General features: G+C 41.3%; 1 protein-coding gene across 1 annotated transcript in view; it reads left to right on the top strand.

Moving 5' to 3' along the window:
* Positions 1–15168, top strand: part of ldlrad3 (low density lipoprotein receptor class A domain containing 3) — an 81196-nt gene extending 66028 nt beyond the window's left edge. The window contains exons 5-6 of the mRNA XM_080028146.1: positions 13016–13433; positions 14486–15168. Coding sequence (XP_079884272.1) covers positions 13016–13433; positions 14486–14675 — 608 coding nt within the window. The 3' untranslated portion in view covers positions 14676–15168. The remainder of the gene's footprint in view (positions 1–13015; positions 13434–14485) is intronic.
* Positions 15169–18537: the final 3369 nt, after the last annotated feature.

Here is an 18537-nt window from a genome sequence, read left to right as displayed (position 1 = left end):
CTGCTGTACCACTGAGAATTAAACGTCTAGCCTGTTACACCCTTCTGCCACTGTCAGACTCTCAGAAACAAGGCTCACTTTTAAATAGCCTTTTTCCTTTACTGTGTCTTACAAAGAAGTTGTTTTTCCTCCAAATAACCATGTGCCATCGTCATGTGCTGATCAACTCACCCTTATCCTCCTATGCACCAGACATTGTTATTTATCATGTTTTTTTTGGTCTGTTGGCCTCTGTCGCTATTTTATCTTTTCAGCTGACCCTGTATCCAACTTTTAATAAAACCAGCCTATATTAGAGGAGACCTGTAATGGAAAGAAAGTGTGGTGTTTTACTTAAAACTCAGATGTTCTTTTCGTGAAGCATTCCCATCTGCAGTGCTCTGGTAATAGGTGTATAGCTGACCTCTGTCTTCCGGGACACATACTGGAGCTGATGAATGCGCAAGCAGGGTATTTAAAATCTCTACTGCGCCAACACAATTCTTTTCTCACCCACTTTTACATAATGTGGCATATATTTTCATTGCAGGAATATATTTCTGAGAAAAAGAAGAAAAGAAATCCATTTCAGTTTATATTATATTCACATTTTCTTTATTTTCCACATTTGAGCTTAATGATAATCCCGAGGGCTTTGTGGACGTCAGCCCAGAGTTCCTCTTTAACATTACAAAACCCTAACCTGCTGCTTTTTGGGCATTGTCAGAGAGTTTTTTTAAGAACTTCACTGATACCACAATGTTCCCCTCCACACAGTGAGTTTTCCCCTATCAGCATCATCCTGTCATTGAGGCTGTCAAATGAGTCAGTGTGTCCTCTGTGACTCCTGCATGTCATGGCTGCCTGCTGCTGTTGTGTCAGTCTGACTGCAGGCTACGGTTAATAATAGTCTCCTGTTTTCTCCTGAGGTGGCTGGTTGGAGCATGTGGATCCCATCCTTTATAAAATGCCCACAGGTCTGAATGGGTACTCTTAAACCCCCCCCCCCCCCCCCCTCCCTCCTCCCCAGTTTTCACTCATCTTCATCCACATCTTGGCTTTTGGGGCGTTATCATCAGTGTATGTGCATGCGTCAGGCGGCCTATGCGAGCTCTGTCTTTGTGTCCACTTTCATGGCAAGCCTCCACCCGCCTTTTTTTCCTAGCTCACCTTACGGCCCCCGAAAGAACAGTTGCCATGGTGACCGTACCCTTCAGGTTTGGTTGGGGACGCGCTGGTACTGAAAGCCCCCTCTCAACGATTCTGAACAAGCCCCACCCTCCCCATTCTTCCTTTTACTCCTTAAAAAAAAAAGATAGCATACCTTTCACAACCACTGAAAGGGTTTCTGAAAAGCAAAAGAAAAAAAGAGTTGAAACTTATTCCCCCCTCCGTAATTCAGTTGAAGCATGCAACTAGAATACGATGAGTGACACGTCTTTGTTTTGACAGCTCCTACTGAGCCTGATTCCCTGTGATACACAAACAAGTGATATTCATAGACTTTTTCCACCAACATTATTCATGAACCTACCTTTGAGTCATTCCCTACTGTGCTATACCGCGGCGACTCTTTTATCTCACTCGGCTGCACTCCCATGATCCCTCATCAGCATTTTTTTTTCATACATGTCATACATTGTCATACGATGATGACTTTTCCTTTGGTGAAATGCACCCCACTTTGCGAGGTATCATATAACCCTGAAAGCGATCATACATACATGTATTTATAAAGACAAACCTACTATACTGTATGTAGTCAACAATTTAAATATCAGGCATTCCCTTTACATGTAGCCGTCTTATGTCTGTCCTGAGCGTTCCAATATAATCCTGACAGTAAAGCAGCAGTACTAATCTGCATTGTAGTAGTACATATTGTAATAGTGCTCACGTCATTGTTCAGCTTTACTACTTTCTTAACCCCATCCTTGCCATCTCTATTATTTTCCAGTCAACAGCTAACCTTTTTCCAATAGAAGCTCTATATATGTATCAGTCAATTGTCTTCTTTTCACCTTCAACCCTCTTATCCGGCTTATCCTTTACCATCTATGTCCTGGCTCTCCTCTTCCTCCTGCCCTTCAATGTGTGGATGCTCTCCCCCAGATGCCATTCATTAACTCCTACACACCTCCCATTCACTCTTATAGAGGCCCCAACCTAACTGTGACTGAGTGTTATGGTGGGCTTCTGATGGTGGTGAGCAATGGAGCGGACAAGTTATTACAGGACAGGCAAATAGAGGTGCGATGAAGCATGAAAAAATTCCCTTCCCCTAAGCGCCACTCGAACGCACACACAATGGGATATGTACAGACAAGAAGAAGAAGGACAGTATTAAGAAACAGAAATCCATGAAAGCTTAAAGACAAGCACAAGTTTAAAATGAGATATGAAGAAAGGCAGGCCTGTATAGTACACACACACACACACACACACACACACACACACACAGCCTATACATTAATTCCTGTGCATGCTAACGAGAACAGACACAAAGTACATGACAGGGCACAGTAACAGGAACAGGGTGACAGCATGGGACCTGAATATTAATACTGGGGGATGCTGAAGTGATATGGAACAGTCCTGTCAGCGAGCAGTTAACATGCTTTGCTTCCCAGTGAGGCTTGGCAGAGCGGCTTTCAATCAATCAATCTTTTATGTTCCACCAGGGGGAGGTCTGTTGGTAGAAAATAGAAACAACTAGCAGAGGACAATGAGGATGTAAGGGGTGAAAAGCCTTTGATGTCTAGAAACAGAGAGAGAGTAGCAGTTTGGAACAACTGAATATGGTAATGAAGACATTAAATAGTCCCAAAAGTTCTACGATAGTTAAGAGACAAGAGCATTGATATATCTCCGTCTCTTGGAGGACATTGGATATGTACAGACTTGGTCTAATATGTAGTGAGAACATCACACATTTTTCTAGGTCTTGGCTAGATAAAAAAAAAATCAGTTTCACAGTTTTCTTAGCAAAGAGGCCAGTATCTAAAAGCCATTTATCAGTGTTGCCTGGGAGGAAATGTTTCATCTGTAATGTACAGCACATAGACAAACACTATACTGTACATCTCAAGTGCAACGATGAAAACTGGGATGGAGGTAAAGCATGGGCTCCATTTATGCGTGGAACTGAAATTTGATATGCATCTGAATGCCCTATCTAGATAAAGATATATGTATATGTAAATGGAAGGTGCTAATGCAAGCAAACACTTCCAGCATGTGTCTGGATCAGCCGGACCACCCCTGGAGTTGATCTGGCCCGTAGAGCGATCGGATCGCGTTAGCATTTCTCATCTCCAAAATCAGCATCAAAACATTGTAACACAGACACATTTTTTGCAAAACACAACTTGTTGTTGGATGCTTCCTCTCTATAGATGAACCTGCTCACCTTTTCACCTGTCTTCAAACTTGCAATGCAGGCAGAATGCAGACAAGGACGAAAATCACTGGCAGGGAATGCAGTGGAGTGGTTGTGTTCTATTCCAGATGGAGAGATTGTGTTATATTCCAGACACAGACTTTAATAGGAGGTGTAAATTCAGTCCGAACCAAGTTATGGCGGGACAGTTCCAGTTTTACAATCCTTTTTAGCGAAGTTTACTGCGACCGTAGCCACCACCATCACTTTTAAGAGTTTGTTTTTCACCCTCTAGATTGCTCTTAACTGGCTGTGGAGCCTGCCGAGAATAAGGTCCTCCCCCCTCCCCCCCTCTAATTTTCATTTTCGGATTTATCCAGCATGTGGCACGCGTTTAGTTAGCCCGCTCTGGACCAGGATGAAAGGATCTCTGGGATTTTGTTTGTATTGCTTTTAACTAGCATTTGAAAGCAGTCTGTGTGTGTGTGTGTGTGTGTGTGTGTGTGTGTGTGTGTGTGTTTGAACTATATTTTCTGATAAACTTACTGTGCGGTATACATGCTCAAGAATGTATGTGGATGGTTGGTGTATGTGCGGTGCTGTATGTTAATTACACACAAGTTTGTCTGTTTGGGGGTGTCTGAGGACAGATGGCATGCCCTCCCCCCCCAACCGTCAACCCAGTGCACACCCTGCCCCTGCTCTGGATGCCCGCCCAACATTAAGGGACCAAGGGATGAAAAGTGTTTGTGTGTGTTGCCAAGTAAACATAAGAACTGTCTGCCCCCTAGTGGTTTCATTTCTCTTCTCTTCTCTTCTCTTCTCTTCTCTTCTCTTCTCTTCTCTTCTCTTCTCTTCTCTTCTCTTCTCTTCTCTTCTCTTCTCTTCTCTTCTCTTCTCTTCTCTTCTCTTCTCTTCTCTTCTCTTCTCTTCTCTTCTCTTCTCTTCTCTCCTCCTCCCTCGCTCATACAGTATAATGGACTTAATGAGCAATGAGCTGGCCAAGCATGATACTGGCTTTCTGCACCTAATTGTATCACCCTGACGTCGTGGGCGTAACTGTGGCAACCGAGCTGCCAAATGAGCCAGGAGCCCCACACCTGTAATTAGCGTCAAACAAAGTGCCTGTGTGATAAGGGAGAGCAGCACTGCTATGTGACCGCACACTCCACACGCAGCAGCAAAACCCTGGAATGCTGGAGTCAGAGGATGATTACTTTTTATTCCCCCTGCCACTCTGGACTTTTTTTTATTTTTTAGAGATAGAACTTAGTGAATGTGAAATGAGTCATTGGTGGTGCGTAGGGAAAGTACGGCACATCTGTGCAGGCCCCCAGCTTTTCCCTCAGGAATGAGCCAAAGGGTCTGTAATATCTCCATTCCCTTTTATTCCGAGGAATTTTAAGTGTGGCAATTAAGATATGTAGAGTCTTTTATGAACCCAATTCCTTTTCATTTTATTATGCTTATTCATCAGCAGATGAGAGTATTCTGACAGTCTGACAGTTGTTTTCACATATTCGGTGGCAGGTAGCCAACAGGATATGCACTCCTTTTAAAACTTTAAAAAAACACTTGCATCCGAGTAACCCGACAGCATATATGCTGTTAATCTGTAGCATAGTTTGGTTAACGACAGACAAATGATTGTGTCAGAGCTTGTTTTGATGACTGCATGCACAATAGCTTATTGTGCATTAACATTGGCCCTCACTTTGCATGAGTAGCTGCTTACAATTTTCTGTTTGTGTTCTGCAGCATCTCTCTATGGATTTGAGTTTTGTATTGCAGTATAATGTCAATCTTGACATTGTCTTTAAATGGTGGTGTTTTCCAAAGTACTCTATTAAATACACAAAAACTTGAGTGTAAAATACAGATATGCTCTTAGAGACAGAAGCTTAGTATTATATGGACATGATAACACTGTATGATTTAATTGTTTTTGAATTTATTCACTTCAATAAGACGTTACTTGTATTTGCTGAGCTGATCACCAAGGGGTGACTTAGTATTACTGGTATTTACTGGACCCGATAGAAACTGGATTTTCTTGAGGCCAAAATGATAACAATATCTCTGTACTTGAGTTGTTAAGACTTAACCCTGTTAATGAATATGATATATCTTTCGATATTCGTTTTTTTATGATAGCATATACCAGAACCCAAAGATAAACCAGCTTTTTTGATGAGGACTGGATTTGGCTGTAGTAGCTAGCAGAGTGATATGTAAGAGAGGTGTGTGTGTGTGTGTGTGTGTGTGTGTGTGTGTTTGTGTGTGTGTGTGTGTGTGCGTGTGGTGTGTGTGCGCGTGTGTGTGTGCGTGCGTGTGTGTGTCTGTGCGTGTGAGTCTCAGTCGGTAAAACCAGCATTTTCATATTTCCAGAAAAGCATTGATTGAGGTCTTATTGATCAATTTCTCCCCCAAATTCCACCTTCTGAAGTAGCAAAGGGAAGGATGTATTGGTAGAGGGCATCAATTTTCTACAGTTCCGTACCTCACTCCTGCTCCATATTGCGCTGTTTTCACTCACCTATGCACACTTTTTTTTCGTTGCAATCAAATGTGAAGAATTTGATTTAAATCGATTTGTTGACTTTACCCTGCTCACAGATTCCATTTCATTATGAATGTTAAACCAATACATGTAAGTCGTAAACAGTGCTTTTTTTCTGGTGCAAACTACAGCATGCAATTGCAACACAATAGTTTAAACTACCTTAAACATGAATTTTTACACTTGTTGTTATGTAACGGCAATTATATAATCCAACACATATTGAGCCAAATAATTCCGCCATGCTAATATGTCAGTAGGCCTCTAGTTTAGTCTAGTTTACCTGATGTGGACCCACTGAGTGATGTCTGAATCCCTGAGGAGAGCAGTAGTAGTTTTTAGTTCCTTTCATTTCACAAAAACATCAAAGAAAAAAAGGGAAAAGAGAATATCAAGCCAGGTTCGGAAAAAGGATGCGACAAAGACTTTATTAAAGCAACTCATTAAGGGATGCTTTCCTCGTACCGACGGCATACACATCAGCAGGGGGTCTGTAGGACTTTATCTCTTGCAATAGATTTAAGGCTGCTTTGGAAAGGCGTCGTTTGCTGCTTTCAATCTTTTTAGTCTGCTGTAGAGGAGATGAGATTACACTCCAAACGTATCCCTTCTTCTCCCTCTCCTTTTGGACATGTCCTCATCTTTTCCTATAGCTCTGTCCTCATTCAGTTCCTCTCCTCTGGACACTGTGATGTCTTCATGTCTCTATTCTGTCCTCTCTTGCAGTGGTAATAGGATTGATGTTGACTTAATGTAATGCTAATAAAAGAAAAGAAAAAAAGAGCTGAAGACTAGTTGAGAGAAAAAAGCCAGTGAAAGAGTATAAAGTGAAAGGAAGAGAAAGTATAGAACATTTTAAAGAATGACCACAGTGGTCAGCTGCTGGTCAGCGCCCCTGGAGCAGTTTGGGGGTTAAGTGTATTGCTCAAGGATACAATGGTAGAGATAGAGGCCACTGCAGATGCAATAACAGCCACCAGTTTGACATAAATCACCCTCCTGTACGGTGCCGGGGATCAAACCAGCGACCTCATGGTTACTAGCCGGCCCCCTTTCCTCTTGACCATCCTACCATAAAAGCATTCTCCAGAATCACTGGGACCAGCTTTAATACTCCTGACTGCCTGCAGCTGTGGAATAGCATAAAAAGCAATGTACATCCCATCTCCATGACAGTACATTACCAACAAGAGAGGAGCAGAGTGCAAGAGCGGGAGGAGAGGAGAGGAGGGAACTATGGGAAGCACAAAGCTGAGGGGGGAGGAAGAGGCATAGGAGGAGAAAGGAGAGGGGGACACAAAAGGCACAGGAGTGGAGGAGAGGAGAACGAAGGAGGGGAGAGATGGGGAAAGGCACTCTGATGTAATTAAAGTGGCTGAGTTGAAAGGCTGCATCTTGCCCCCTCCCCAAGCCTCCACACACACACACACCGAGGGTTTATGAGTTTATGAATATAGTACAGAACCTCTGTTATAGGTGCCAATGTCACCGGGAGAGCAGCAGAGTGTGGTTATTAATGTTGAACTCAAGTACCCCCGTGTGCAGCCCTTATATACAGTTTATGGTGCAGCAGCCCCCTTCAAACATGAAGCTTCACCCGAGAAAAGTGCGATAAAACATGATAAAAACCATAATAACAAACATTGGGAAGGATTTTTTAACCTGCTCAGGCAGAGAGACATGCCCGTTTGTTGAGTTCTCTCTTCTGATTGGATATCAGGTTGTGGGATACCAGAAAAGTTTCTCTGTCAATGACATGCAAAGCAGAGTGACTGAGGGACCTGTGTTATGAAGCGTGCACACTATATAAGTGATAACTGTATGAATATAGAGCGATTTATCACATATTTTAACGTAAATATGTCGCTTACTTCCTCTTTAACATAACTCTTATAGCTAACTGTTTAGACTCTGCTCCTGGCAACTGCAAAAGTATATGGCAAAAAGGACCCCTGGTTGAGCAATCACTGATGTACTTCAACTTGTATCCTGACTGGATGCAGCAGGTCCTCACAATGTAAATGTGTGTCATGTCACTCAGGGCTTGTAGGAAATTGAATGAGCAAGGAGAAGGAAAGCTTCCATCACTTCTGAAGTTTAACAGAGTCCAAGCAGCTTTCGCTTTGGGCCGCGGATGTGCCTGAGCCTTTCATGTCAAGTTTTACGAGACAGGAAAGCCTGTGGTGAACTGTGATGTTCAACTTTGAAAGTTCAATCAAATGAGTTTGGTACAAAGTAACACTCTGGACCAGGCAATACGAATACAAAGGTTATTGACTTGAATTTGAATTGTTTTATGTATAATGTATGTCAGTCAGATGGTTGCTGGTTTTTATCTCAAAAGAGTCAATAATATGTGCAGAAATCAAATAAAAAGACTGTAATTGAGAGGGATTACAGTGTGTGACCTTATTCCTTTGATGTACCTTGAACACAACATCTGGTCCCGGATCAGCTACCCAGGGCTTTGATATATACAGTATGTACCCGTTCTTCATAGAAATGAAATTCACAGAACGAGGCTGACGGTAAGATGTGCGGATGAAAACTAACAATAATATCCTGAGTAATGGTATCAAAGGATATATAAGGTCTGCATGTGTCAGTGTGTGATGAGGACTCTTTTCTTTTCAATCACAATTACCGTTGCTATTGTGAGACTCTCGCTCACCCACCGGAGCATGTAATGATTGAACCTTTCTTTGTGTGGTAACAACAACAAACAGCTTCAAATGGGCTGAACCACAGAATGTAGAGCTCACTCACACACACAGCAGGAGAATGGGGTGTGGGGGAGCAGACACATATAAGACCACTCAACCCTTTTTCCTGATAGAAAACAAGCTTGCTTCAGTCTCTTTCTCTATTTTTCCCCCTGTCTTTTCATCTCCTGTGTGATTTAAAACAACCTTTCAGGCCTCTATCCCTAATGTACCGAATAGGCTCCCATTGTTAAAGATACAACATTATGAGTTGCTTTGCTGTGTGTGTGTTTCTCTCTGCTCCCAGAGGACTGCACTGAAAACTGATAGGCATCATAGGATGGCAGTGGTGGGATCTCTTTATTTGTCCTTTTTCTATACTAGGTAATTATGGAAATAATCTTCTTTGTTTTGGCCTCTCTCTTCGTTTCATAATGAATTGGTAGCGTGAAGGACTGCCCAATTTTAAATCAAAAGAGAGGGGTCGAGGGGGGCCCGTTTTATTGGCTGGTGCCTGGTTGGGGTAAAGGGCGGGTGGAGCATCTGAGTTAGATTGGATTTAATTAAGGCATGGGGCCCCTGACTACACACTGGCACATAAATAGGCTGTATTCCAGGCTGGTTGTTGTAAGGATTTCAACAGCATGTGCATCCACACACACACACACACACACACACACTGCTGTGGACTCCCACAGGCCTTCAAGGGCAGGTAGACAGGGGAAACAAGCAGCATGGTTTCTGGAATAAAAAGAAAACTAGCTAATAAATAAATAAAGACTGCTTCTCTCATGGGTGGTCAACAGAGATGCTCTGACATACAGTATATATATATGTATATATATATATATATATATATATATATGTATATATATATATATATATGTATATATATATATATATATATATATATATATATATATATAGGAAGCCGGCTTCTGATAAGCTTAGCTTAGCTTCAAGACTGGAAAGTTTGGAAACGGAGGGCAAAGCTAGCCTTGACCTTTCAGAAGGTAACAGAATCTGCTCATGTGCATCTCCAAAGATCACCAATTAACTCATATCTCGAGACCCATTTTTGCCAGGACTTTGTGCAAGACCATTTCTTGAAAAGAGTTAAAGCTCCCATATTATACACTTTTCGGTACTATTATACACCATATTATATGGTCTTAGTGGTCCCTAATACGTTTTTCTTTAATTGTTTGCTGAAAAAAACTTTCAGATAATTTATTGTACTATGCTGACGTTCAGCTAATCTCACAATGGCCTATTTTTTAAAAAGAGCTGCAGCTCCCCTCGTAAATATACAATCTTTGAGCTGCCCCCGCCCCCTGTCCAGAAGCGAAGCCAGATACGCCTCGCCCTCTGTCTGTCAGGGCTGTGGACCAATAAGAAATAGGGGTGTGGGCTGCACAGTGGAAGCGTCTGGCTTTCCAGTTTGTGAGGTCAGAAAAGGGGAAAATTCTGACTGGAGTATATTGGGGGGGAGGGGTGGGGGTTTCAGAAAGGGGGAGAGTGAGAACAGGAGAGATTGTTATTTTCTGTAATATTTTGGCAGTCTCTAGGCACACCGTGGACCCATGGATATGTTAGAACACATTTAAAAAGTGCATTTAGCATAATATGGGACCTTTAACACTTCCTCATTGCCCTAAGGTTGCTGGACTCAAAGAGGTCACTGCACTTGCTCAATATATTTTCTTCAACACAAACCAGGTAAAACATTATTATTTTTTTTGTTGGTATAAATTTAACAGAGTTAAGCTAGTTGTTTCCCAGTGTAAGCTAAGCTAGCCAGCTGCTGGCTGCAACTTCATATTTACTGCAAAGACCTGAGTGTGGTATCTTCTCATCTAATTCCTGCAACAAAAGCGAGTACACCTAAGCGTATTTCGCAAAATGTGAAGCTATCTCTTTAAATTCACACTCTGACCTCTATTCATGCATGATTTGGACCCAGTGCATATAAACAGTATATGATGTAATGAATTTTGAAACAGAAAGTGGAGTTCCTTTTCACATTCACATTTTGGTTAGAGTAGCTTTGTGGATCAGACCTTAAACAGAGTCACGCTTGCTGACTTTTTGTGGAGCTCTGCATGTTTTACTCAACTCTCAGAGGCCCCGTAGCTTTCACTTGAACATGTGGGAGAAATCTTTACCCTGTGGTAAACACAATATCCCCCCAGAGCCTGTATGTACATCTAAGTAAGCTCAGAATACTTCAAAAAGTTCGAAAAAAAACTTTGCCTGCTCTGCATTTTCAGGGGATTTAATGATCCTTACAGATCGAAGCATTTTTGGACTATTGATCTACTCTCGAGATTTCTCTGAATACGTCATTTTCTAGCGAGTTTTCTGTCCGGTATCCTCAACTGTGTCTGCATGGCGTGTTTTAGCCAGAGAAGTAAAACCTTTTCTAAATGTGTATTAGATGTTCTTCATACACCATGTCTGTTAAGCAGCAACACTAAAACCTCAAACGCAGAACATACAGAGTATCCAATGAGTGTTATGAACATTTTAGGAGGCACGCCGAGGTTTGATGTTTACAGCCCCCTGAGGCATTAGTGTAATTTGAACGGAAACAGCAACTGTAAAATACTTTTATGTAGATCATTCCTCATTAGCACGGCCTCTCTCTGCAGCTCCGTAATGAATAGGATTTCTTCCACTCTCCCTCACGCTCTCCTCGATGCGGCGGTACTGTGTGCCGCTAAGCAGCAGAAACGCCATTTACATGAGCCTCACCCCGAGTGCCTGATTGAAATTCTCCCACTGTAATATAAGTCAGCGGAGATGTTTAAGTGCTATTCCCTCATCCCATCTGGAATAATAAGTTGCAGTGCTCTCTGGCATTAGGGTGGTCCCTTGCCTCGTTTCAGGCAGCGAATTGGCTGCTCTGAATTTCCTACCGCTAGCCACGGTTTCCCATCGTGGACTATAACTTCCCTGGGCTCCCAAGTAGTTTGCAGACATGCCCGTCTCCCCGCACCGAACATAGTAATATATGTGACGGCCCCCTGGTGTTCCTCCGCCTTCTCTCATCTTCCATTCCGAGCAACACAAGTCGCATTTTATCCAAACCTGCTGTCAGCTGTTTTCTCCCCCCAAAGAATAATTTAGCCTCTCTGTTCTTTCTTTCTGTCAGGTCCCTTCTTTTGAACTGGGGTCTGATAACTAGGGCTGGGTATTGGAAAGGACATCAAGATACGATAATCGATAACATGGGTATATGATGTAGGCTATCACAATATATTGCGATACGATGCATATTGCGACATTTTGTGATATGAACTGAAAAACAGCTGAAATAAAAGTTGCTCTGTACGATCTGGGTGGTGTTAATACATCACATCACATTATATTGATGACTCAAAATGAGTCAAAACTATTTAATTTAAAAATATAATTCAAATACAAAAACCTGACAATTCGAGGCAAGTAGCCGTACTGTGACTAATACAGGAGGAGAGGTTGCTGTTAACAACCTGTTTAGAACTTCATTTTTTAATTTAATTTAATTTTTTAAATATATCGATTTTTGGAGTTCACAATATATTACAGATATAACAAAAATAAATATCACGATATATTGCCGTGTATCTTATTGTTTTAGGCGAGCCCTAGTGATAACTAGCCTCTATAATGTGCCCCATGCTCCGCTTCTTTCTCCTTGTTTCTTGAGGCTCGTGGGGAAAGTCTGACTGCTGGTGTGCTTATTATGTAGCGTTCGCATCTCCAAGAGAGGCTGCCTCTGTTGGATCACACAGAGGACATTTCAGAATGCACCTGAAAACAATTTACTGCTTGATATTCATGCCTCTCTCTCCTTCACTCACTTCCTCGATTCCCCAGGCACTGCAACTCCACAACTCATCCTCCTACTTCTCCAACCTCCTTTACCTTCAATTGTTTCCATCCTTCCTTTACTCCATTCCCCCTCTTTGTCCTCCCTCGCCGCTACTCATCCTCCCAAACCCCTCCCCCCAACTTTTTAAAGGTGCACTATGTAACTTTGGGTGTCAGAGAAGTGATTTTTTCTTATGTATATTTTCATAGCTGAATAATTAAAATGTACTCACAGGAAAATTGGATCCCTGGAACACTGTTTGAACACAGAAAGCTACCTGTATCACAGCAGCAGGGCCCACCATTTTGTTTACAAAAATATTCCAGTCTAACGTTTGGTTCCAGGTGCCTCAAAATAATAATAATAATATTTGACATGATGATTTAATTATTGCTAACTAAAAAATTACAAGTGGAGTCAATATGTTTTGTAAAACTACCTACAGGCTCTGAACATGTAAAACAAATCCCTCTCACCTTGAAAAACTTCATCGTGGTACCTTTTTAAACTATCCATTCTGAATGTATTCTCCCTTACAGAAGCTCCAGGGCAGGATTTTGTAACCCTGGACTATCGCCTGCGCTACTACCCCAGCATCACCTACGCGGTCATCGGCAGCGCTGTCATCTTTGTCCTGGTGGTGGCGCTGTTGGCTCTGGTGCTCCATCACCAGAGGAAGAGGAGCGTGCTGCTGCCCCGAGGTGTGAGGGGAGGAGGGAGCTCCCATCACCACCACCATCTACACCATCACCAGCCTCTTCTGCTGTCCCGCCTGGTCATACTGGACAGAGGCCACCTGGGTCACGGTCTCTCCCCCGGCTCCCCTACAGCCACAGCAGGGCCACAGTACCGCTCCACTCCCTCCACGGCCCTCCAGCTGCTGTCGGGGGCCCTCTATCCCTCCGCACTCTCCATGGACTCACCACCGTCCTACTCACAAGCTGTTCTGGATGTCAGGTGATTAAAAAAAAACAAAAAAATAATGATTCTAACAGCTGTCCGCAAGTTTATGATCTCTGGTTGTGAAGCTGTCTGTGTTTGAAAATGTGTGAGCCGTGACTGAATCAAAAGTACAAAGTACAAGTTGGGAGGGAAAGTTGTCCCTCTAGAAAAGTGTAATTAAATGTTGGATGTAACTTTATTGTGACATGTGTTGTATTTCACCGAATCTGTTGTAGTGGATGCTTTCACAACTACCTGACAGCATCTGTCTCTGTGCTAATTAATCCTATAGTCTCCCAGGTGCTTAATATTAAACAATGTGAAATGTTTTTAAACGTGAACATAAAAAACAAAAAAAAAAGATAGTAGTGTTGATTCATACATATTATTCTGATTTGAAAAATCACTTTCTTTCTTATTAACGTTTGAAGAGTTTCCGGGCCACAATGCAAAAGAAAGTTTTTTTTTCATTATGAGAATAAAGTCATAAAGTCTGTATGTTAAGAAAACAGTTGGAATGTTGAGTATGGTGTCAACTCCTCTGAGTGGTTTTCCCTCTGTACGGATGCATTTTTTGGCACAATCTCTTCAAAGAGAAATAATTTCCTTGTTACTTAAATCAATTCTGAAGTACAATTTCACCTGCTCACCTACACAAGGCATTTTGTAAAAATGAATTAAAAACAAAGACCTGCTCCAAAACTAGTGGATTGATCAAAAAGTCAAACATTCGAGTTTAATCTTGAAACGCGATCTTCCTTTTCAACATTTTGACTTTACTCTCGAAATGCACAATAAAGAAAAATCTTCTCTTAATTGTTCTCCCATCTATATGGCTCGAATACTTTGTCATAATTACCTGCTTCAATACTATTCATTTTACAATCATTATGTGCCACATTTAATTCCAGTTGCTTAAACTCTAAGCAAAGACCAAATCAAATCCAGATATGTAGTGACTGCTATTCTAACTCTGTTTACTGTGCGGTCCTTATGTAATAGCTGGTGAACCTCTGACATCATCTTCTTCCTCTTATCTGTTTCTTGTGTTATTTTTACCACCACAGTCGGCCTCCATGGTTTGATCTCCCTCCTCCTCCGTACCTCTCAGATGGGGAGCTTCCATTAGATGGTGAGCTGCCTCAGTACGAGGGCCCACTGGACCCTTTGAGCCCCCCTACAGAGCACCCTCTTGCCCCCTACACACCCAGAACTGTGGCCTTGGAAAGTTCCAGAGAGGAGTCAGACCAGCTGTAGTAGTCACTCTCTTCTACACTGATAATAGTTAGAACTTGGAGCCCTGCAGGAACCAAAGGACTGGTCTGCGGGGCCAAGTGAGGCCAGGACAGTCCAGAGCAAAAAAGGCCTGCTGAGGAGAACTCAACAGAGACTAATACGAGACACATCCAGTGCCCTGAACTTGCTGCATACACACATCAGCTTACTGAAGCATGGCACTGAGGCAAGCTCCGTTCTGCAAGACTGATCCTGTATGCTGGCGCCCTCTGCTGGGGTCATGGCTGCACTACAACCTTGATCAGTTACACATTAATTCATTTTTTTTGTTGGTTTCAGTTGAAATTTGCAACCCATGAAGAAATACTGTGTATTATACCTATAACCATAACCTGCAGCCATTTGTTAACATATTCATAGAGATATCCTATATGACAGCAGCAGCACCTGTTATGGTCATTGTGTTATAGTCGAATCATGATAGAGTCGTGTTATCCTCCTTGGTGTAACACACTCTACCATATGAGTCAAAGACATTGTGCTAATTTCTAATTCTCCATACATTTCATATCTACAGTTGTTCCATTGTGGGTTTATACAAGAGTTTTTAAATTCTAAAACACCTGAATGCTAGATAAAATCCGCATTGTTAAGATGTACTGCTCCATTTGATGACTTAGATCATTTGTTTAGCCATGACATGTTGTTGCCTTGTTATTACTGCTGTGTAATACACTTTTAGAGAATACAGTAGTTCTTTGTAAGATATTTTTTAGTTGTTATATGCAAGAGAGCGGCTCAATGAGAGGTACTCAAAATGTAATCTTTTTTGAAGTGTTGATGTGAACAGTGACCTGATTAAAGTAATAGTTAACATTTTGTAACTTCTTTAGTGGTACTTTAAACTACACTACTTCTAAAGATATATCAATGTATCTCTATGAGCAGTGGAGGTCTTGTGTGTTTCTTGTTTTCATTTAGTCAAAATTAAGGTAGACATGTGTAGAGGACCATTGCAATTTTGGTGAATAATGCTGCACGGATATTATATAGGTGTGTGTGTATATCCATACCGAGCAAGTTTCATTAATCATTCCTGTAGGCAAAAGAACCACCTCTGTTGGCAAGGACAACTTTTTATTACATTTATGTTGGAAGACCAATCATGTTTTCATGTGGAGGAAAAAAAATACACATGATTTTGTTGAGGCCTTATTCTGTGCCAGTTTGGCTTGTGCCTTGTATGTGCTTATGTTTGTGGACACATATTTCAAACCTCTGAAAAGCCTTTTCTGTTATTTTACAGTCAGAAAAAATGTATGACAACATACATAGAGGAACTTATGGTCTAACATCAAGTTGTTCATTTCAACGTTTTCTCGAGATTCTTTTCATTTATATAACTCTGGTTTATGTATCGTTCTGGAAAATCATTCTCAGTAATGTAAACCAAAGACTGAGGAAATCCACACCTGAAGGATCTGTGTTTAAAAAATATTATATTGTCTTGACCTTTTGTCTGTTTATTTTAAACTAGTTTGTTGGACACTGTACATAGGTAGAAAGTAAAGAAATCTATTTGAAAGTAGAGTTTTAAGTAGGACATGAATGTGTAAATGTAGTTGACTTTTCCTCCATAGCCAGCAGTGATAATGCAGGCACGAGATAAACAATCAAGCCAAAGATAATCGTTATTAACCTTAACCCAAGGTTATTATCATCCTCCAAAGGAGTGATTATGTGTCACAACTGTTTGTACCCTTTATTATTATATACAAATGTACAGATGTCTGTTTAGTGACAACCTTTTACTTGCTGTAAAACTGGAAGACATTTCTCAGGACAAAATGTAAACCAGTCTGTCTGTTCTGTTGATTCTATCTATGATTTATGTTTTAAGGAATATTTTAGATCAAATCCATTGTTTTTTCTGATTTGATTTCAAAAGGTTAGTTATTTTCTGTATTTGTGACTTTGCCCTTCATGATGTTTTTTTCTCCTTGTATTCTGTACATTGAAAGTAATATAAAGTTCCGACAATATAAAGTGCTGACACAGACCTTGTGTGTACGAGGCTTCCCTGGATATCGATACAATGCAATCAATACAATAATGACATTTTCTCAGTAACTTAATATATTGTCAGAATAGGTTTACCTCCCAATTCTTGGCGCCAGCCTGAGTCCCAAGCAGACGAACCGACAACGCAAATCCTAAAATGATAACTATTAAGTAGCAGGAATGCCACCTGAGTCTAGACTGTAGAGGCCCCTCTCTGAAAGGGTCACAGGATTACTTTGAGCACTTGTGAGATAATTAATGGGTATGGGGGAGTCATAGTTTGCTTTTCTTCTTCTTTTTTTGCGAAATATTGGATAGTTCTTATTCTTTGGGCCTAGGACAGTTATTTAAAACGAAACTATGTGAGAAGGGGCCCCCCACTAGAGACTGCTTTAATTGTAAGGGTGTCACCACATGTCAAGTCTTAAAAGATCCATTGTAACTCAAAAATCTCATGGTATATTGTTAAATGCAAAGCTTCATCTACAGAGTAACTTGTTAACTCCAGTTGTCAAATCCTAAGAAAGACACAATACTCCATTAATCACTTTTAGAAAGCTTCTGCTGGCGTTAAGTACTAGTCAAGAGGAAGTCAGTGGAATGCAAATGAATTATTTTTGATAGTATAGTTTCCATTGTAGCCTATATACATTGTCGGTGCACATATGCTTTACTGCTGTAGTTTTTGAACAGAGCCCTGCAGCTCTACAGTTCCACCAATAGATGTCACCGTGTCACCATGTGGCTTGAAAAGCACACCATAAAATCATCCCATCTGCAAAAACATGAACCTCATTTCTGTCCTGCTACATTGTTCTCATTGAATTTGTCAAATTGGGTTTTGTCAATAGTTTCTTTAAATACTTTAAGCCTCTGTAAACCTGCTCTTAAATAGTAAAAATCAATATATGATATCAAAGTCGGGCGCCCCACTAAGCTTTTACAAACTTTTTTTTTTTAATATATTTTTTGGCATTTTTCATGCTTTATTGATAGAGACAGAGGTGAAATGGGGCAGAGAGGGGAGTGACATGCAGAGGACGACCGCGGGCAGGAATCGAACCCGGGTCTGCTGCTGGGCCCGGCCCGGGGGGGGGGGGGGGGGGACGCCCTACCAACTGAGCTAAGGGCGCCCCTTTTACAAACTTCTTATTGAAAATAAATGTTTGTTTATACTATTACCATAGTTGAACGTTTGCCAGGACTGTGTGGGCTGGTATCAAATGTTATCCATGGCAACAATCATTGTTTTTATAATATGTCCGGGCAGAGAAGTGCCGCGATTGGTTCAAAATACTAAATGTTTATCAAGAATCAGAGTATAACCCGCCTCATGTCAAATGTATCAAACTTAAATGACAATGTCTTTCATATGGATGGCTAAATATGCCTAACTCTTTTCAGATGCTTACCATCATGCAACTAACTCCACAAATGACTTTGTTAGAACCAAAGCATTTTGTGAATTTTGGCTTTAACAACTTTACAAACACTTCAGCATTCAAGCTCAGATCTGCACGTATCTTAGATTCCCGGCAACAATCTGCATGTCATCTGACTACTAGAGGAGTGAATAGATGAATGAATATTATCTCCATTTAGATTACATGTCAACCCCTCCCTATTTTCATTCTAATGTCCCCCAAAACCCTGCGTCCGATCTTCCCCCTCCCTCCCCAATATCCGCATCACATTATACTACATCAGATCAGACAGACATGCATAGACATAGTGATAGCATCTCTGACAGCACACACAACCATCCCCTCTTGTGTCCTTCCCATCCCTCTACCTGTCACTTGGTCCTAATGGCTCTTTATCC

Source organism: Ammodytes marinus, assembly GCF_949987685.1.
Source record: "Ammodytes marinus genome assembly, chromosome: 5".
Taxonomy (NCBI): domain Eukaryota; kingdom Metazoa; phylum Chordata; class Actinopteri; order Uranoscopiformes; family Ammodytidae; genus Ammodytes; species Ammodytes marinus.
The sequence above is the reverse complement of the archived record's forward strand: the minus strand, read 5'-3'. Positions and strand labels throughout refer to the sequence as shown.